General features: G+C 48.6%; 1 protein-coding gene and 1 long non-coding RNA gene across 3 annotated transcripts in view; one reads left to right on the plus strand and one right to left on the minus strand.

The window, feature by feature from the left end:
- The window catches only part of Gm32547, a 41,557-nt gene extending 21,761 nt beyond the window's left edge, over positions 1-19,796 (minus strand). The window contains exon 1 of the long non-coding RNA XR_877231.2: positions 19,625-19,796. This is a non-coding gene — a long non-coding RNA (predicted gene, 32547). The remainder of the gene's footprint in view (positions 1-19,624) is intronic.
- On the plus strand, positions 17,242-19,988 carry Gm32436 (predicted gene, 32436). Of its 2 annotated transcripts, none has more exons than XR_386107.4 (2): positions 17,242-19,250; positions 19,412-19,796. XR_386107.4 is itself a non-coding variant. In XM_006526396.4 (2 exons), the coding sequence occupies exons 1-2, from the start codon at positions 18,887-18,889 to the stop codon at positions 19,844-19,846; spliced, it is 657 nt and encodes a 218-aa protein (XP_006526459.1). In that variant the 5' UTR covers positions 17,242-18,886; the 3' UTR covers positions 19,847-19,988. The 2 variants fall into 2 exon arrangements, 1 of the variants encoding a protein (XP_006526459.1); XM_006526396.4 differs by having other exon boundaries at positions 17,242-19,108; positions 19,412-19,988.
- Positions 19,989-21,275: the final 1,287 nt, after the last annotated feature.

Raw genomic sequence — 21,275 nt, forward strand, 5'->3', positions numbered from 1 at the left:
ATCAGCGTCAGCCTGGTGCTCTGACCTTGGAACTGAAAAGGCCAGCCACAGGCCAGGGATGCAGGAGTGGGGGACTCAGCGCCCCGGATTCCCGCTTTGCTCTGCTTGGCAGAGCTGGGATGGATGCCATGGCACAGCCTCTGAGGAGTTGCCTATGCCTGCACCAAGGACCAGACCTGGCGAGTTTGCAATGCTCATTCCTGAAGTACAGGTGCTGGATGTAAGACCTCTTTATTCTTGTGAAAATGTGTGAGAAACTCGTACTTTAAAAATAAGCTTTTCTAAATGGACAAGATGACTTACGTGTACAATCCCAACACTTGAGAAACTGAGACAGAAAGATTTCTACAGGTTAAAGGCTAGCCAGACTACAAAGTAAGGACCAGGCACCAGTACTTCACAGTAAGACTGTCTCAAAACAAAACAGACACGTACACACACACACACCCCAGGCTGTGTCCTGCTTTAAGCTATTCTATATTGTATACAGAGTGTATGAAAAAGTGTTTCTTCACGCTGTTTTTCAGACTTCATTGTGCAAGCAGCTTCTGACTCTGTTTTGAGTCTGGAAAATGTCTCTGCACCTGGGTAGACATGAATGACATTGTCTGTCTGGCACCATCGACTGATAAATGACTTATTCCTGGGAATACCCCACAAGTTTACTGTGTGAACTGAGACTGTAGGAGCACATAGGTACATTAAGATTATATCAGAAAAAAAAAAAAAAAAAACAAGCCTAAGAACCCACCAGAAAGGTGTAACTCCTTCGCCTGCCCCCATGAAGTGGCGGACAGCTACCGCTAAGATGGCACCAGCTTCGTCTGAGCACACAATGTCAAAGACCAATAGGCAGAGAATCTCCAGCTGTCCCAGGGGCTTCAGCTGGATTTGGTCCCTACTGCTGCCGTGACCACCTGACACCTACCTCTCTTCGTGGCCACCCATCTGGCCCCGAGTCATCTACCCATGTGCTTCCACTCAGTCCTGCCTGTTCGCCTCTGTGCCGTGCTCCATTCTGCAGCTTTCCTCTCAGACCTGTGGCCCACAGTGGCCTGACTCCCTCTCCAGCTGCTTGTTATTTTCCCTCTCACCAAGATGCCACTACCTTTCAGCCGTCAGCCTTCCTCCCCTCGGGCCTTGGGACCCTCGAACTCTGCTGTGGCCTCTCAGTCCTTTACAGCTCCTCTGTGATCCAAACATGTATATATGGAGACATATCCACCCCTTTACAGCTCTTTTGTAATCTTCACATGTATATATGGAGACATATCCACCCCTTTTCAGGTATTCTGTAATCCACACATGTATATATGGAGACATATCCACACCTTTACAGCTCTTCTGTGATCTGCACATGTATATATGGAGACATATCAATCCCTTTGCCGCTCTTCTATGATCTACACTGCGGAGACATATCCACTGTGTGATTTGTAATGTGTGACCTGAGAGTTACTATGTTCATCTCAGTCAGAGCTGCCAAGGAAAGCAGGTATCTGGTAGGTTGGTGCCACTGCGGAAACACACACACACACACACACACACACACACACACACACACGTTCTAATGTGTGGCTGACAAGCACACACACAGCAATGAGGTTTTTGTTACAGTGTGATATACACACAGGAAAGTTCAGAAATCATGGCACAAAAGAGCCAGGACACCCACAGCCCCCTCCAGCCCTCACTCTCACTTCACTGAGCATGACCTGTCCCCAGTGGCCTCCTTACGTTTTCCAGTCACTTCACAGTCACTGACACCTTTGACTAACAGGGTAACTGATTAATGAAAACATATAGTGAGTGTGGAAGGAAAAGGCCATTAATACTAAACCAGAAAATGGAGCAGGTACCTGTTACAGAATTTTTAGAAGCTTGGTCCAGAAATCTCCAATTGCTAGTCTATGTCCACTATCACCTGACTCCACAGAGTAACAGCCCCACACCCCAGGACCCACTAACTAAGGCTGAACTTCGATCAACCAGGACTGCTCATATTTACACGGCTCTTATTTGCACGGTAGATTGCAGACTTGGAAATGCATGGCGGCTCATACTAACTTCATAGAACTGAACACTAGCCAGTTTTGTCTCCCTTCACAAGGCACAAGTTACATGTCAGGAAACCGAACAGAAATGGAGACACCCCTCCCACTCACTTCCCTGTCGTCCATTACCCTAAACCTCAGGTAAAATTACTACCCAGTCTGCTGTCTTCCTATAGTCCCGTCAATAAACTGTTCTTAGTCTGTTCCAGAGGGTGATTTCACTCCCTGCCCACCTACCCTGCCCCCACTACTGCTAACCCACTGCAGTAAATAGTGTGTTGGGTTTCTCCTACTCATGCCTGGGAGAGTCATCTACAGTGTGACACATGGGTCCTGATTATCTAGGACCATTGCTGTAGAAAGACTGTTTAAATATATCCCAGTGTATCTAAAAATTTTGCTTTTCTGCTAAAGCTTTTATTATCATTTGTCTTAGTTTCATTGCTGTGAAGAGACACCATGACCAAGGCAACTCTTATAAGGACAGCATTTAATTGGGGCTGGCTTACAGGTTCAAAGGGTCAGTCCATTATTATCATGGTGGGAAGCATGACAGCATCCAGGCAGACATGGCTCCAGAGGAACTAAGGACTCTACATCTTGCTCCAAGGGCAAAGAGGAGACGACTGAAGACTCTCAGGCAGCTACTTGGAGGGTCTCAAAGCCTACCCCCACAGTGACACACCTACTCCAACAATGACACGCCTCCTAATAGTGCCACTCCCTGGGTCAAGCATATTTAAACCACCACATCGTTCCAGCACACATTTAGGCTGTGTGTGTGTGTGTGTATCACACCGCTTTGCTTTATTAAATGTTGCTATAATGTTTGATCAGAGTAATTGAACTGAAATGTGACAACTTATTTATTCAGTTAAACAAAACTCTTTTAAAGTGTAATGATCCATGCTGAAGAAGTCATGGCAGGTCTGGTGCTTTAGTGTTCGGCTTGTAGCAGCTCTCTGCAATCTAATGTCACAGAGCTCTGTGCAATAGAGAGACCTGCTAATTCAACATGAAGATCTTAGGTTATCAGTCCAAAATGTAGAGGAGTAAATATCCATTCGTTCACTATGCAAACTGAAATACACCACCCAGGCTGTGTGTGACCACGACGGGGCTTGTTTTTCATTATCAGCATTTCTATTACATAAGGAGCAGGAATAGATGCTCTCCTCTAGACTATGGTTCGGTGCTCTGTTGCAGGGAGTAGTCACCACATATAGATTAGAGAAAGCCTGGCTTACAGAAGGGCAAAAGAGGAAATTAGCATATGCTATCTGCAGATGACAGGAGTTCACGCCTGCAAAGATCTAGAGAATCAAAGTGACTAACTCTACAAAGCGTCAAAGCAAAAGAATGTAATGTAAACCTTTCAAAGCAATGACCTTCGTACCTCAGAAGACTCAAGGCAAGAGCCAATCCCACCCATAGACAGCAGTAAGAAACAAAGGGAAATGTGAGGGCCTAGGTGGTTAGAAACATCTGAACCTAAATGAGAAAGTCAAAGCTTGTGATGGCGGGCGGGAAGGAGACTAGGACAGAGGGGACTGCGCTTTGACTCTAAGTAGGAAACGCCACATCCAAAGATGCCAGTTCTCATCTCACTAATGGACAAGGGTAATGAAAGGCCAGCTATGGTGGTTTGAAGGAGAATGCCCCCATAGGTGCATGTGTTTGACTGCTTGTTCCCAGTTAGTGGAACTATTTCAGAAGAATTAGGAGGTGTGGCCTATTTGGAGGAGGTGTGGCACTGGGAGTGGCTTTGTGGCTTCAAAATCCCACCCAGGCCCAGGGTCTCTCTCTGCCTGCTGCCTGAATATCAGGGTGTAGCTCTCAGCTACCTCTCCAATGCCATGCCTGCCTGCCGGCCGGCCTGTAACCAGGCTCCCATCATGATGATAATGAACTAACCCTCTGAAACTGTTAGCAAACCCCCAATTAAATGTTTTCTATAAGTTGCTTTGGTGGTGGTAACTCTTCACAATAATAGATGAGTAGTAACTAAGATACCAACCAAATAGCAATGAGCATTTTCATCACACAGAAGGTGATCAGTCATCAGCGGACACATAGTATATGACTATAGTTACAGAGAAGTCAAAGGAGGAGGGGGGGTTGGAGGAGGAGGAGCTAATAATGACAGAAATGTCAGTGATTGCTTAAGCAGGGACAAAGGTGGAAGGTAGAAATGATAATGGTGATAATGCATAGATAGCTTCATTTAAGAGGGACAAATTACTCTAAGATTAGATAGCAGAGGTTGCTTCAATACCCTGTGAATATACTAAAAACTATTAATTTGGATATTTTAAGTAGCTGATACATATACACACACCACAATAGTGTGTGTGTGTGTGTGTGTGTGTGTGTGTGTTATAACCCCAATAAAAACCACTTATATTTTATGTAGAAAAACAGCCATACATAATTTAGAAAGTAATTTAAACAAAAGTCAAGGCAGGGCTAATCATATGATATACTAAAACATGCGCCCTACATTTAAAATATTAAGGTGCTTGGGCGTGAGGGTTGGCTCAGCAGTAGGAACACTGGCTGTTCTTGCAGGGGATCTGATTTTGGTTCCCAGAACTCCCAGAGCTCACAAGTGTCTCTAACTCCAGTTCCAAAAGATCCACTGATCTTCTGACTTCTAAAGGCATCAGGCACACACGTGTTGCACAGATGTATGTGCAGACATGAAATAAAATAATTTTAAAGATATCCACACATATTAAAATGAAATAAAAATTTAAGAGTGATGTTCCTGCTGGGTGGTGATGGTGCACTTGGCAGGCAGAAATAGGCAGGTCTCTGTGAGTTCAAGACCAGCCTGCTCTGTAGAGCTAGTTCCATGATAGCCAGAGCTACACAGAGAAACGCTATCACAAAAACAAAACAAAACAAAACAAAACACCAGGAGAGATTCTTCTATGCCTGGCAAAAGAGAGAGCGGTAGAGATACCCAAGAAATACATGGCCCAGCCCCCACTCACTAAGCCTGGGAGAGCTGTGAGCCCAGCACCATGTTAGGCTCCAGGAGAGGAGAACAGTGTATGCCCTGTAGGAAGGGCCTTCTGGATGCCTGTCCTTAGGGCTGACACTAACCCACACTGCATACAGACATGAGTTATAATGAGGACTCTCTCTTGCATAGACCCAGACCTCTATTAAGGGATACAACTTGGGTGAAGAACCTTGCCTGGACTTCCCCCCACTTCCCCCCACACTCCCAAGCTTTTGTGAAAAGCAGAAACTATGCAGCTGCCCTCATGGGTTCTGCGTTGCCTGGGTTTACAGCCCTGCCCTTTCTTCATTGGTCAGTGAGGCCTAAAGCCAAAACAAGGACTCAGAACAGCTGCCTGTATGCCCAGAGTCTCGAAACCTCACCATGTTCACTGCTCACAAGTCAGAGCTTTTGCCCTAAACCCTGGCCAACAGGCTGAGCCCAAGAACTGGAGCCTCCACTGAGTTTCTGTAAATGCCCCAGGCGGATGAACCCAGGGCTCCCTGGCCAAGCAGGGTAGACAAGCTAAGGAGACACAGGGAGGTAAAGAAACCCCTCGCCCTAGAACCTAGCTGGGATCAGAAACTTTGCCAAGCTGTGAGCTCGAACAGCCTGGAGCCAGCATCCCCTGTGCCAAGCCTATTTTAAGATGCTTAAAGCAACAAATGAGCCACACTTGCTTAGGCCCAGGATGGCTGTGACCTTGAGCTTTACCACCTTAGCACTCCTTTCTCATCTCCGAACCCAAGCATGCACTTCAAAGAACCACTTTACAAAAAGAAACCCTTAAAGGAGTCAGAATGCTAACTCATATAGATCTACTTGCTTTTTAAACTTAACTTAAAATTTAAGCTTTGCATAATCTTTCAATCATTTTACAAATTACATTCTTTTGAGTAACGTGGCTTAAAAGCCAAATAATTGCTTCTAAAAAGCCCACAGCAAAGCCCTGGATGTACACTGTCCTTTCCTTAACACTTTCTCTCTATATATATTTATCTCCCCCCCTCTGCCCCCCCCCATCTCTTCTCTTCTCTATCCTGTGTATCCATCAGAAATAAGTTTTTCTCTACCTAATAAACCCACTAACTTGGATCACCCTTGTTTATCCGGAAACTCATTTCTAGTGTAGTCTAGCATGCAGCTTTACCTGATGGACGGTGGGATCCTGTGGCAGTGGCCGCAGCAGTGCTGGGCTGTGTCGCCCTGAAGCTGATGACAAGATAATCCTCAGAGCCCAGCATCCTTTGAGGCTCATCCCTCTATCTGAGCTGCTTCTCTAGCCCTACCCTTGGTAGCCTTGTTCCCCGTTTTTCCTCCCCAGAGCACCCTTTCACCAAGCTCACCGCCTCTCACTCCCCACCCCAACCCTGGCTCATCCCCCCTCACTCCCCACCCCAACCCCAGACAAATGGACCACATTCATTGATGGGCAGCAGTGTCCAATCTTGGTGGCCTCACTTACCTTGTGCTTTCACCAAAAGTATACTGGGTCCAAAAAACACAGCAGTGGCACCAACAGGAAGATGTGCTAATCAGTCAGCAGGAATTCCTGAGAAAGTGCTACCTCCTGATGCTGCCAGCACCCGCCCCAGTGCTGAAACAGCCTGAGCCACCTTGGCCTGGTTTTCCTTATTAGGATAATCACCAAACTCTCAACTCTGGGGTGATGGAGGCACTGTGTCCTTACAGCAGTGGGCAGGCTCTTGGGGTGTCCCCTCACTGGCCAGCACATCCATTCTTCCTTGCTGGACTGTTTTCTTCCTAATACTTCCCAGGACTTGGGTATTGGAGCCCATGGCCAAAGCTTTGGTCTGCAAAGGGAACTCAGAAAGCATACCCTGCAGACTTCATGGGTGGTGGGGTGGAGTGCTCCCCTTCTCTCCAGCAGGGACAGGATGGAGTGCTCCCCTTCCCTCTAGCAGGGACAGGGTGGTGGGGTGGAGTGCTCCCCTTCCCTCTAGCAGAGACAGGATGGTGGGGTGGAGTGCTCCCCTTCTCTCCAGCAGGGACAGGGTGGTGGGGTGAAGTGCTCCCCTTCTCTCCAGCAGGGACAGGATGGAGTGCTCCCCTTCCCTCTAGCAGAGACAGGATGGTGGAGTGGAGTGCTCCCCTTCCCTCTAGCAGGGGCAGGGTGGTGGGGTGGAGTGCTCCCCTTCTCTCTAGCAGGGACAGGGTGGTGGGGTGGAGTGTTCCCCCTTCTCTCCAGCAGGGACAGGGTGGTAGAGTAGGATGCTCCCCTTCTCTCCAGGCAGAGACAGGATGGTGGGGTGAAGTGCTCCCCTTCTCTCCAGCAGGGACAGGATGGGAGAGTAGAGTGCTCCCCTTCTCTCTAGCAGGGACAGGATGGTGGGGTGGAGTGCTCCCCTTCTCTCCAGCAGGGACAGGATGGGAGAGTAGAGTGCTCCCCTTCTCTCCAGCAGGGACAGGATGGGAGAGTAGAGTGCTCCCCTTCTCTCTAGCAGGGACAGGATGGTGGGGTGGAGTGCTCCCCTTCTCTCCAGCAGGGACAGGGTGGGAGAGTAGAGTGCTCCCCTTCTCTCTAGCAGGGACAGGGTGGTAGAGGTAAACAGCCCTGAGGTGTGAAGGGACATGTGTGTTGTGAAAGCAAACGGAAGAGACAATGAAAAGAAATCCTTTTCAAAATGGAAACTGGGGACCTGGGAAGAAGAATTCCAGCAGGACTCCAGCCTAATGCAAACTGCAGCCGCCTTTACCAGAGCCACTGCAACCAGAACCGCTGGGCCACTGCAGTGTGCCCAGAAGCCCCTGACACAGATGATGACCCTTCTTGCCCATGTCCCCATCCTATTCCCTCAGGCACTACTACTATTCCCTCAACACCACAGCCCCCACCCCATTCTCCATCTGCCGAGCACTCACACACAGAGCTGCCTGAACCCAGGGCCTTCTGCCACAGCTTCAACCCCCTAAGATCCAAAGTGAGGGTTTTCCTGACAGTTCCTGAGTCAGGGGTGAGGTGAAGGTGTGTTGAGTGTGTGTGTCAAATGTGCATTGCCAGGGTTCCCTTTCCTGTGAAGTCTGGTGGTTCCCGGCCAGCCATTGAGATTAGGCATAGACGATAAAGGGACATAAGAAAACCCTGGTGGTGGTGATGAGAAAGAAAAACGGGGGGGGGGGGGGTGCGGGGGTTGGGGGGGAGGTGTTGTTTTGTTTTCTTTTGGGGAGCTGGTTGGTTAGTTGGATTTTGTTGTTGTTGTTTGATTTCTGGGTTTTTGGTTTTTTGGGTTTTTTTTTTGAAACAGGGTTTCTCTGTGTATCCCTGGCTGTCCTTGTAACTCAATCTGTAGAGTAGGCTGGCCTTGAACTCAGAGATCTGCCTGCCTCTGCCTCCCAGAGCACAGCGCCACCACTGCCCGGCTGAAAAGGTTATTTTCTAAAACAAACTGGTATAGTCATTGGTTACTCCAGACAAAGACGTTTCCACAGCAGCTCTTTGCAGAACTGTATGAGGTGTGTGGCCCGAGGAGAGGGACATGCTCATATACACGTGTGGAAGTGGCAGGACATCAAACTCAAGTCGCCAGGCTCGGTAGTAAGCACTTTGCCCACTGAGACATCTCGCTAAACTGAGAAAGGGCCAAGATCCAACTGTTGTTTAGAGACAAGGTCTTCAGATCCCAAGTGGGCTGGAAGTGAGGCAGGGGCTGACCTTGAATTCCTTCCGATCCTCCCGCCTCCACCTCCACACTGACAGATTTCAGGCCTCTGTGTCACCACCTTGGTTTAGTGATGTGGGGGATTAAAGGTGGGTCTCTGGCACAATAAGGGGACACCCTACCAACTCAGCTACATCCCCAGCACCGGCTTGTTGTGCGGCAGGGTTTCCTGTAGTTTAGACTGAGCTAACCTTCTTCCTCCACCATATCCCAAGTGCCAGGATTCAAGGTGTGCACCTCCACGCCCAGCTCAACCCCTACCTATAAACGCCCTTGAGTGCAGATCTCAAGGGAATCTGGGTGGTTGGTGGGCCCATAGAACGGCAAAGCTCTGGGATGAGAATATGCAAAGAGCTGGGTGTGATGGCGCACACCTTTAATCCCAGCACTCAGGAGGCAGAGGCAGGTGGATTTCTGAGTTCAAGGTCAGCCAGGTCTACAAAGTGAGTTCCAGGACAGCCAGGGCTACACAGAGAAATCCTGTCTCAAAAAACAAAACAAAACAAAAAAATGTTTAAAAAAAAAAGAGAGAGAATATGCAAAGAATGAATGCTGGAAGCTTTCCACCCCACCCCAGTCCCCACTCCCATTTTGGAAGAATCGTGAGGCTCATTCTCCCTGGGGTCCTGGCAGTGAGAACCTACGGATAATCGAGATGGAGTCCTAACAGACAGGTGCACACAGCCTTGGAGGAGCGCACCTGTGAAGAATCCCCTTCTCTCTTGGAGGAGGGCTGGCAGACCTGTCTCTCACCCTACTCACCCTACTGTGAAGCACTGAGCTATGTGTGGGGCAGCTATTGTGGTCTCCTAGCTTCATTTGGGCCTGATCTGTCTAGTTCATTTGAGGCATCTCTATTCATTGTGCTGTGGTGTTCAGTTCATACATCCCTGCAGAGAAAATGGCCCATGCAGAACACACAGGGTCATGATCAGAGGCAGCTAGCAATCCTCCAGCTTCCGGCCTGAAAGAAGGCTAGCACAGAATAGAACCAGAGAAGGAGAGAGAGAACCAAGAACCCAGAATCCCTACCCAGCATAACTAGAACCCAAATAGATGTGCTACAAAACCTGGGCCTAAGTTCAAGGATGCATATGTGAGTATATTTCTCATAATGGAAACTGAAACAGCCACCTAAAATGCCACATATCCTCTGAATTGTTAAGCAACCATAGGACAGAATCAAGCTAGGAAGACAGCTGTCTCTATAGTGCTTGCTAGGCAAGCATGGGGACCCAAGTCTGAATCCCCAGCACCCACAGAAAATGTTGAGTGCAGCAGCACACAGCTGTCATCCCAGAGACAGGAGGGAGCATGGGACTTGCTGGCTAGCCAGTCTAACTGAATGCATGAGCTCCAAGTTCCCACAGAGACCCCAGCTCAAAAAATAAAGACAGTAGTTGAGAAAGACACTTCATGTATGCAGGTATGCATGCATGCATGCATGCATGTATGTATGCAAGCATTCACACATGTGCACATACATAAATACATATGCACACACAAGAACAGATGTACACACATGAACATGTATGTGTACCCAAACAAATGAACACACATGAACACTTGTACAGACACATGAACACACACACATACACACACACACACACACACACACACACACACACACACACCATCTCAGGTGACAAGCTCTGGAAATGCTGGCTTTGAGAGGGGTGATTCTCAAGATTGACCAATCAGCTACACAGACTGCTCTATGGAGTATTGCTTGACTTGTCAGATCATTCGTGAATTGTTCTCAGCTCCCACACTGCTTGCTCCTTGGAGGATTTGAGTAACTTTATAAGGGTCTTGGAATGTTATAAGACTGGCCTGTATTTGTGGGCGATTAAAATAGGAATTAATTATTGTGGTGGTTTGAATGAGACTGGCCCCTATATGCATGTATGTTTGAATGTTTTGTCTCCGGTTAGTGGAACTGTTTGAGAAGGATTAGGAGGTGTGGCTTTACTGGACTAGGTGTGGCCTTGTTGAAGGCCCCTATCAAGTCCATTTCTCCTCCCACCTCCCACCCCCCCACTGTAGATCAGGATATGAAGCTCTCATGCCTGTCTGATTCCTGACATGATTATCATGGACGAACGCTCTGAAATTGTAAGCATCTCATTTAATGTTTGCTTGGGCTTTTGTTTGTTGTTTAAGTAAGAGTTGCCTTGGCCATTGTGTCTCTTCACAGCAATAGACAGTAACAAAGACAATTATCCAGGAAAAAGGCCAATAAATCATGAACCATCAATAAGGTTTAATTGTGATACTCACACCGTTAGCTGGGCACATTCTGCCAGCCAAGAAAAAAAAATGTGATCTTACTATCCGAAAAAGAAAGGATGCTTTCCCTGGCAGCCAGTTTGTAAAGTTTAGGCTCTTAAATGCTGACATTAGCAGAACCACACTTCAGCTTATCTGTATTTCAAGCGACACCAAAAATGTCAACATTAATCTAAGTGCTGGCAGTGCTCGAATGTCACCGATCCTGGCAGAGAAACGTTCACATCAGCACTCACAAGAAAGCACAGTGGGCAGCAGTGAGATTTTTCAAAGGAAGCTCAGCCTGGCGGCAGCAGCAGGAGGACTCTGAGGTTACAGACTGTGTGGCATCCTCTGCACACAGGGCGAAGGGGTGGAGAAGCAGGGGATAGCATGGGGTGGGATCTCAGCAGGACAGCTAAGCTCCTAGTCCCAGATAATGAGGTGGGAGAGGCCATGGAGGGGCGGGGTAGCTGTGGCTAACTTAGAAATGCAGCAAGCTGCTCACAATCGCTATAGGAAGACCTTACATAACCATAGCTAATCTCACCACAAGGTAAGTTTGACAATAACTTTACCCCCATTACACTGCTGAGGAGACTGCTGATTGGCTACTTGCCTGAGTTCTCATAGATGGGAGCCTGGCCCAAAAGCCACCACTCAGCTATATGGCCACCGCCATCCAATTTACCCTTCTCTGGGGCAGTTCCCTGGGAGCTGGGCTAGCAGCTCCACCCCTGGCTTATGCTGAGCCTTTTCACATCACCACATGATCCCTCTACAGCAGTCCAGACGTGTAAACCAGTGAACGTCTCTAGGTAGCTACAATCAAAGGGCACCAGGAGCTGATGAGAAACATGCAGGTTTGAGATCCATTTAGCCCAGGGTCCTGCACCTAGCCCAACCAAAGAAACTCACTCCCCACCATCACTACCCGCCCCCCATCTCATTCTCCCTCCCCACATAAACCATGAGCAGCCGAATTTTCGCTAGAAACTTAAACTGCGGTGCTTTGAATAAGAATGGCCCTTATAGGCTCGTATACGTGGATGTTTGGTCATCGGGGAGTGGCACTGCTTAGGAGGATTAGTGTGGCCGTGGAGGAAATATGGAACTGGGGATGGGCTTTGAGGTTTCAGAAGCTCTAGCTAAGCCTGGTGGACCTCTCTCTTCCTGCTACCTTCAGATCTGGATGTAGAATTCTTGGCTGCTTCTCCAGTACCATGTCTGCCTGCATAATTCCGTGCATTCCCACCATGATGATAAAAGCATCAACTGAATGCTTTCTTTTGTAACAGTTGCCGTGGTCAGCTGGGCAGTGGTGGCGCACGCCTTTAGTCCCAGTACTTGGGAGGCAGAGGGAGGTGGACTTCTGAGTTCGAGGCCAGCCTAAGAGAAGCCATCTTCATTGAAGGACAAACACCCCAGAGAGAACATGCTATAAGAGCCCCAGTAGGTTCAGACCTTCGCTGAAGTCCCTGAGTGCCACCTGCCAGGACCAGAGAAGCCACAGAGGAGCAGGGCACAGAAGGAATGACCCCGGCTCAGCCGAAGGAAAAGAACCCCTAGGGCTATGCCTGCCAAGCTACACACTTTCTGAAGGATGACGCTGCACTTCCAAGTTAATCATAATAGGTGTCACCAGACTCTGGGCCTGCCACACAACTTGTGGAGGTCTCAGAAAAAAAAAAAAATGTATTTGAGAGCATTCCTTTGCTCCTGGGCAGCTGTGGGAGGCCACTGAGCTGGATCTGAGGAAGGATGCTTAGTTTCCCAGTCAGTGGAGCCCAAGCCTCTCCTTTTACACAGGGGAAAAAATGACCCTATTGATTCCGTTTTCATATTTTAATGCTGTCAGCTCCTGGGGCTATTAAATAAGCAGTGGGAGGAGGGGAAGATGTCTGAAGGCCTAAGCTTCACCTCCAGAATCCATAAGGTGGGAAGGGAGAACCAACTCCAGCAAGCTGACCTTTCACCTCCACACGCGCACCGTGGCATTTCACTATGTGGTACATACACACACATGGGGAGGGGGGTGTCAGGGGGAGTCTTGCACCTACGACTAAGTCCCAGCAGGACACACTGGGGAGAGGGTTCTTAGACATAGGACTAAGTCCCAGCCAGATGGAATTGGAAATATGTTGTTCGGAGCTCCCAGTCTCAGAGTTTACTCTCAGGCTACTCTGGCCCCAAGGAAGCAGTCTCCAAGAGAGGCATGGAGTGGCCACGTGACCTGTTTAGGCCTCATCCCTATTCCCAACTTCCAACCCCACCTTAGAGACAGAGAAAACTAGGGGCACAGAAGGGGGCAAGACATGACCAAATAATTTTCTTCTGACTTCATGATTTTTTGTTGATATATATACATATACATATACATATACATATACATATACATATACATATACATATACATATACATATACACACATACACACACACACACACACACACACACACACACACACACACACACATATATATAAGATAGGGTTTCTCTGTATAGCCCTGGACAGTCCTGGAACTCACTCTGTAGACCAGGCTCAGAAATATACCTCCCAAATTCTGGGATTAAAGGTGTGAGCCACCATACCTAGCTTTTTAAAAGTAATTTAAAAATACTATTTACAGCATTTTAACTTGTTAAGTGTAGTAACAACAGGGGCAATAACTTCAGTAGGAAAGAACTCTCAATTTTACAATGACCATCTATAGAAAAATGTCTTTGGATTGATAGCTAAAGCTCTGACCAACATTCTTAGGAGCTGGAGAGATATCTCAGTGGTTAAGAGCACATACTGCTCTTCCATAGGACCTGAATTGGATTCCTAACACCCTTATTAGCACATTGAGTGGTTCACAGCCACCTATAACTCCAGCTCCAGGGGATCTGGTGCCCTCTTCCAGCACATGGGTATCTGTGCTCAAGGGCACATACCCACACACAGCTTATGCTCATACACAGACTTCTTTAACGTGTTTCAATCTATCCTTTGACAGCTTCATAAAAGTACACGCTATATCTTGGTCATACCCATTACCCACTCTCCCCGCTCACTCCTGCCGAACCCCTCATTCTGCCCAGCAAGCCCATGTTTAAGCTTCTTCTCCTGCTGCTGCGATAAAATACCCCAAAGAGGCACCTTAAGGGAGAAAGGCTCCTTCTGGCCCTCAGCTCAAGAGTATGAAGCCAAAGCAGCAAACACCTGAAGCAGCATGTCAAGTCACATTCACAGGTGGGACGCAGAGGATGATGGACGTGCGCTGCCTCTCGGCTTCCTTTCTCCGTGTATACTATCCAGCATCCCAGCCAGGGACCACACACAATAAAGATGGGTTCAGGAAAGCGAGATGGTCCACGAATGGAAGAATTTCCACCAAGCCTGACAGTCTAAATCAGACCTCTGAGTTCAACAGGGTGGAACGAGAACAGACTCCTGCAGGCTCATCTCCCAAGTGAGTCTAGATTGTCAGGATGATAATTAGCACTGACCATCACATCCCCTCCTACTTCCAAGTCTCTTTATTGTTGTTTGATGCTGGAAGAAGAGGGGAAAGAAGTGTCTCTAATTAGGGTTGCTTGCATGAGGATGGTGGAATTATTCACAGGGACAAGGGCAATGTACACCACGGATAAAAACTCCTCTCCTGCCCCAGCAGCCATTAACCTCCAATGGCCCTTAAGGAAGAAGAACAGCTAACTGTTGAAGTAACATTGACTCTACAACCACTCGGTTGTTTACACAAGGTGAAACAAAACCCGTACAAGGACGGACGGCCACTATTGCTGAGAAAATACTATATGTCTTCTCCTTTAATGTCACGATAACCCACTGAAATGGATACCAGAAGCCTCATTTTACAATGAGAAAACTGAGGCAACATACAACAATACACGCCCAGGGTCACATTGGCCAGGGGAAAGCCTATCTGGTTCTCTTAAAGCTCAAGAACATGTCTGCTACACCACCGAGACTTCCCTCTCTGCTCAGGCATGCTCATAAAACCTCTGCGACTATGTTCACCATACTCCTTAAGGGAACCCACATCTGGCCCTCCCACAGCTCCATTATAAGCAAAACTCACAAAGCTGCATCCCCTGCCACACCTGGCTGCAGAGAGCTGTGCAGACAATGCAGGTGTGAGCAAGGCCGGGTGACACAGAGCTTGTCCTGCTCATCAGCTGAGAACAGGAGCAAGGTGGCTCTAGGCACTGGACCTGCAGCCGTGAGCATGCCTTATGCCAGGGCCCATCAGGCACAGAAACCAGGAGTAGAGGAAGAAGCCTAAGGATGCCAAGGAGGCCAAAGCCAGGTGAGCTGGCTCAGGGTGGGTCTTACAATCTATGGGGGAGCAACTGGGACTGGGGCACCAAGACTGATGCCTCCACAAGAGCAGCTGGAGGAGTTAGAGGTTAGGCCTCTGTCATCATGATTATCCACAAAGAGGACTAGACTAAGGCTCTACACAGCAGCCGGATTCCACGAATGAGAATGAGACACAGAAGCAGCAAGGCCTCTCTGGGCCTTTCAAAGCATTCTATTGGCCAAAGTGGGACAGCCAGGGCTATGTAGAGAGACCCTGTCTCAAAATATAAAACAAACAACAAACAACTCAGAGAAACCCTATCTCGAAAAAAAATCATAGAACCAGCTCTGACTTAAGGAAATGAAAAATAGACTCCACTTCTTGATAGGAGAAGTGACACGTGCCTACAGGGATCACCGGCTGTTCTTGCAGACAATCTGCCACACACAAATTCAAGCAGCCCAGCTGCATAGACTTCCCTGCCTTTATTTCTCCTTATGCCTGCGTGGAATGCAGGTGTGGTGGCTGGAACTTCAGCAGCTATCTTTCATCCATGAGGTAACCTGGGTGATGAGGGCTGTACACTGAGAAAAGGAGAGCGGGAGAGAGAAGGAGGAAGGTTCACCCAACAGAAGGAAGATCACACCAGGCCACCTTCTCCCAGAGGCACCTGCTATTTCTCCATTATAGAAAATACAGTGTGCTCGGATGCAAATGTACACAGCCAACAGAAGGAACTACACAGGCAGCCTACATTGCAGCGTTTCCTAGTGTGGGAATCTGTACCAGGAGCCTGGGGGTGTTCAAGTGATAGACTGCTTACCTGGATTACAAGAAGGGTTGAGAGCCCCTCGCCACATAAGCCTGGGCATGGTGGTGCACGATTGTAATCTCAGCTCCCAGGAGGTGAAGGCAGGAAGGTCAGGACCATCAAGCCATATACAGAATTTGAGGCCCAACCTGAGCTACAAGAGACCCAGGCTTCAAAACAAGATGAGCTGGAGAGATGGCTTAGTGGTTAAGAGTAGCCGCTGTGCAAACATGAGGATCTGAGCTTGGATTCCCAGCACCCATAAAAACAAAAACAAAAAAATGGGTGCTTCTGCCTGGACAACACAGTAGAGCCGGCTGTGATGCTGAAGGGAGGAGTGAGCCAGCCCCAAGGGTGCCAGAGCAGGAGAGCTGGCCCAGCCCTTTGCAGGCTGTACTACTTGGGAGAGTGAGCCGCCCCAAGCCTCACTGGGCAGCACAGTGGACATGGACACCTACTGTGTCCCCCTTTGACAAACAGAATGCTTTGAAAGGCCCAGCAAGGCCTCGCTGATGGCATGGGTGACCTAGCCAGGGCAGTGCTGGTGAACTCACCCGGGAGATGTGGCTAGAGAAGAGCCAGGAGGCGACCAGCTCAGCCACCCCCAAGGCCTAGATCCAGGGCTTTGAATTGGCCCACTAAAATCTAAATCATCTGTGAACTGTTGAGTCGAGTAAAAGGGCCAGGCCGATCCTACTGACCCAAAGGTACAGGATCGCCATGACACAGGGCAACAACAGAATAACCAGGAGTCCCAGTGAGGATCCAATATTGATGCTATCACAGAAGCCAGAGGCCAGAGTGACTCACTGCATGAGAAGATGTGTGGACAATGGGGTGTATTGTGGGACACACTGCAGCTTCCAGGATGAGATGTTTCTAAGTTTTGTTTTGTTTATTTGTGTGTGTGTCTGTGTGTGTGTGTGTGTGTGTGTGTGTGTGTGTGTGTGTGTGTTTTATTAGGGTGAGGGGGGAGATTGCAGGGGTTAAGGGTGGACACCAGAGGATGGCGAAATGAGTAAGATTGGGGTGCATGACGTAAAATTCACAAAGAATCAATAAAACTAGGTGCTATGGTATGCACCAGAAATGCTAGTGTGTGGCATGGGGGCAGAGCCATGGATCCAGGACTGACTCACTGGCCTACTGGCCAAGATGAAATAGTTCAGCGGTCAACTCAAAAGATAAAGTGATCCAGGCAGTGGTGGTGCACACCTTTAGTCCCAGCACTTGGGAGGCAGAGGCAGGCAGATCTCTGTGAGTTTGAGCCCAGCCTGGTCTACAGAGTGAGTTCCAGGACAACCAGGGCTACACAGAGAAACCCTGCCTTGAAAGACCAAAGGAAGGAAGGAAGGAAGGAAGGAAGAAAGAAAGAAAGAAAGAAAGAAAGAAAGAAAGAAAGAAAGAAAGAAAGAAAGGAAGGAAGGAAGGAAGAAAGAAAGGAAGGAAGGAAGGGGAGAGGGAGGGAGGGAGGGTCCAGAGATGGCTTAGTGGTTAAGAGCTCCCAAGAGTTCCAGGTTTGACCCTCCAGCACTACAGAGCAGCTTACAACCACTTGTAACTCCAGGTCTAGGGGGCCCGATGTCCTCTTTTGGACTCCTTGGGCACCAGGTATGCATGTATTGCACAGACAAACACATAAGCAAAACACTCCTTCACATAAAATAAACAAATCTTTTAAATAAAATAAGGTGAAGAAGAGACTGAGAAAGACATTCTGACATCAACCTCTGGTCTCCACATTCACAGGTGAATGTACCTGCACACATATACATACACACAGGCATCTCTCTCTCTCTCTCTCTCTCTCTCTCTCTCTCTCTCTCACACACACACGCACGCACGCACACACACACACACACACAAGTACAAGGCCATCCTCAGCTACATAGCAAGTTCAAGGCTAGCTTGGTCCACATGAGTGATATTTATAATATATGTTAGCTCTAATCCTGATTAATTGTGAACGTTCATTACAGTAAGTCACATTCTAAGTTCAAGTTTGAGGAATCCCGGGGTTATAAGACATACAAGGCACACCTCTATACTTTTATCTACATGTTGCTTGAGGAGAGACTCCCTTACGACCTTTCAATCACAATGGATCTTCGGTAAGGGCTCCCAGTATGGCACCTTTTAGGGGAAACAGCACGGAAGTTCAAGCCTGGTAATCAAACCCACTCTCCCACCTCCCAAGGATTTCTCACTGTCGACAACCCACTCTCAGCACCGACCTCTACCGCCACCATCTGAGTACCTTGACTTCTTCCAAATTCACACAGCAGGCAAATGTCTGAAGCAAGAGCGGGTGTGCACGGGGACCCCACAACTGCCAAGTCAAACAAGAGAAGCAAGCTGGATGTTGCAGATGAACGCGGGGCACACAGGAATGAGTCTGCCAGGACGAGAAGTCCCTCTCCCCTCAAGCGCCAGGGAAAGGACGGCTGTCCAGCACTATAGATTTCTTTTGAAGAAGCCGAACTTGGCTCGGCTATTGTTTAACTCGTTTTCGTGTAAAGTTTGGCAAAACTTTTACATATATTTCAAATTATTGAAATATTTTTATTGCCCCTATCTATTTCCAGGGAGCACTTAGCTATCTAAAAACAAATGGACCCTTTCTGAATATATTTAAATATAATTAAGGAGGCAAGGCGGCTGCACATACTATTACTGAGTCTTCGTGTAAACAAATTACTCATTGCGCTGCACTGGCAAGACCTTGGGGTCCTGATGTCTAATTTTTTTTTTAACACTAATGATTTTTAAGAAATTCCTCGGAGCACAGAAAAATACAGCACCTACCCGCGGGCCTCCAAATCTCATAGAGCTCCGCGTCTTCCCCTTTGGTCCCGCCCAGAGCAAACCTGTTGCCTGCGCGCCGCGGTTTCTACCACCGGGTCGGATGCTTCAAACATCGGCGGTGACAGGTGGACTCCGGACTGCCGGACTCCCGTTCCCTTGCCCGGCGCTGGCGGAGGTGCGGATCCAGCCGGTTGCTTCCAGGCTGTTCCCAAGTCTAACCTCCCACCCCGCTGCGCGTTTCCGCTCTTTGCTTCCTGTGTGCAATCTAAGTGAGCTTCTGCTCCCATCCACTGTACCTGGAACGGTCCCTGGAGCAGGTCCGTTTCTTACTTTCCGTAGCTCACTGACCCAGGCTCTGTCACTGCTCGCCATAGTCCAGCCGACGTAATTCTTCGTGTCCGTTCTAATACAATAGCCGCTCCCCAGTCCCCGCACTGCCCGATTTACTAGAGTGATTGTTTTTACTTCCACACCTCAGCAGGTAGAAGGACCTTTCCAGGATCCGTGCCCGCAGCCGGGATCCTTCTGCACTCCGACTAACTGCCCTAGTCCTCTGCCCGGCCCTGGTCATTACTTGGGCCGGATGAACTGGGCACCGGGGATGCGCGGGGAAGCTGGCGCGAGCTTGTCAGGATCGCATTCGAATCCGGATTCTCGCCTAGATCGCACTCGAACCCCAGAAGATGCTTACCTGGTTTGCATTCGGACCCGAATTCGGGCCCTCAGAATTACACTAGGACCGGGGCTTGAGCTCCCTGGATTGCACCTAGACTCGCCTCCCGAGTCCTCCCGAATGAGAGAAGGCTTTGCTCTGCAGCAAAGAAGTCCGGGACTGGGCGGCCAGCAGGGCGGACCCAACCAAGTTATCCCTCTCAGTTCGTTTAAGGGGAGCTGCCGAGAGTCTACGCACTGATCTGGCTGGGCCTGAGCGGTCCGAATGACTCCTCCAGGCCAGTTTACCCGCCCATAGACCAGGGTCTCCCGGTTGCTCTCGGTTGCTTCTCTTTAGTGAGAGAATTTGCGCCCCGCGGAGATCCATGCGAAATAAAACTACTTTTCCCTCTGCTGGTGACTGTCGGGAACTGCATTGCAAGTGAAGCTGGTTTGCCTCTCCGCTGGCCCATTCAGTTTAGGATCTTCCCTCCAATATAGGGTTTGGACCCGCGCACTTCCTTTAAGCAGTTTATTTTATTGTACTGTGTTTCGTTTTATATGTCATATTAAAACAAAGTAGCTCATTTAATGCTTAAGAGTCACTTCTCCACCTTATTTTATGTTAATTTCTTAATGCAGGAGTTTTGCCTACAGACATGTTTGTCTGTAGGCAAACATGTCTGTAGGCAACAGACATAAACAGATATGTATGCCTGGTACTCAAGGAGTCCAAAGAGGGCAACGGATCCTCTGGACCTGAAGTTACAGATGCTTGTGAACTGCTTGTTTGCAAAGCCAGTTCCAGGACTGCCAGGACTACACAGAGAAACCCCTTCTCGAACAAACAAACAAAGCAAAACAAAAAACTAGAGTTCTCTTCTGACATTTTTGGCCAGAGAACCAAGGACATCTCCAGAGAAGCTGTATTTTGATTTTTGGGTTTTATCTTTTCCTGGACTCAGTGTGTGAGTTAACCCTCTGAGGAAATGCCGGGCTTAGTGGTACAGAGTCATGGTTTGTGACTCATGGAGGCAGCTATTAACCTGAGGGCAGAGCAGTGGCAAGTGGTGGAAAGAGGAGTCAGGAGTGGGACTCGGGATGTGAGACTGGAATCAGCAGTGGGGCTCGGGATCATAGGCTGGAAGCACGAGTGGGGCTCGGAGTCCGAGGCTGGAAGTACAAGTGGAGCTCAGGGTCCGAGCCTGGAAGCAGGAGTGGGACTCGGGGTCCAAGGCTGGAATCAGGAGTGTGCTCAGGATCTGAGGCTGGAAGCATGAGTGGGGTTCGGGATCATAGGCTGGAAGCACGAGTGGGACTCGGGGTTTGTGGCTGGAATCAGGAGTGGGCTCAGGATCCGAGGCTGGAAGTAGATCAGACATCTGGACAGGTCTGTGTGGAAAATCAGGAGAATGATTTCGGCAACTTTGCCACTTTGAAAACAAGTAATACCTCAAGCAAAACTGCTGAGTAGGCGTCTGAATACAAGACTGTGGTGCTTAGAGGAGAGGCAAGGGCCAGGTGAAGGCTGTCTGGTGGAAGGCGAAGTGTGTATTCCCCTTCTTTTTTGCTCTATGGGTTGGTGAAATAGATCAAAGGGTCTGGAAATACTCTTGGCCACTCACACTTAAATAATCTGTGGCAACAGGGTAAGATCAAGGACTGCCTGGATTAAATAGTTTGAGGCTATC

Source organism: Mus musculus, chromosome 18, assembly GCF_000001635.26.
Source record: "Mus musculus strain C57BL/6J chromosome 18, GRCm38.p6 C57BL/6J".
NCBI classification, from domain to species: domain Eukaryota; kingdom Metazoa; phylum Chordata; class Mammalia; order Rodentia; family Muridae; genus Mus; species Mus musculus.

What these genes read in the sequence shown, in the direction of transcription:
- Gm32436 (XM_006526396.4), top strand. Translation starts at nt 18,887, where the DNA reads ATGATTTTTAAGAAATTCCTCGGAGCACAGAAAAATACAGCACCTACC. An exon ending in CTTGCCCGGCGCTGGCGGAG is followed by an intron (nt 19,109 to 19,411) that starts GTGCGGATCCAG and finishes TCCACACCTCAG; the next exon opens with CAGGTAGAAGGACCTTTCCA.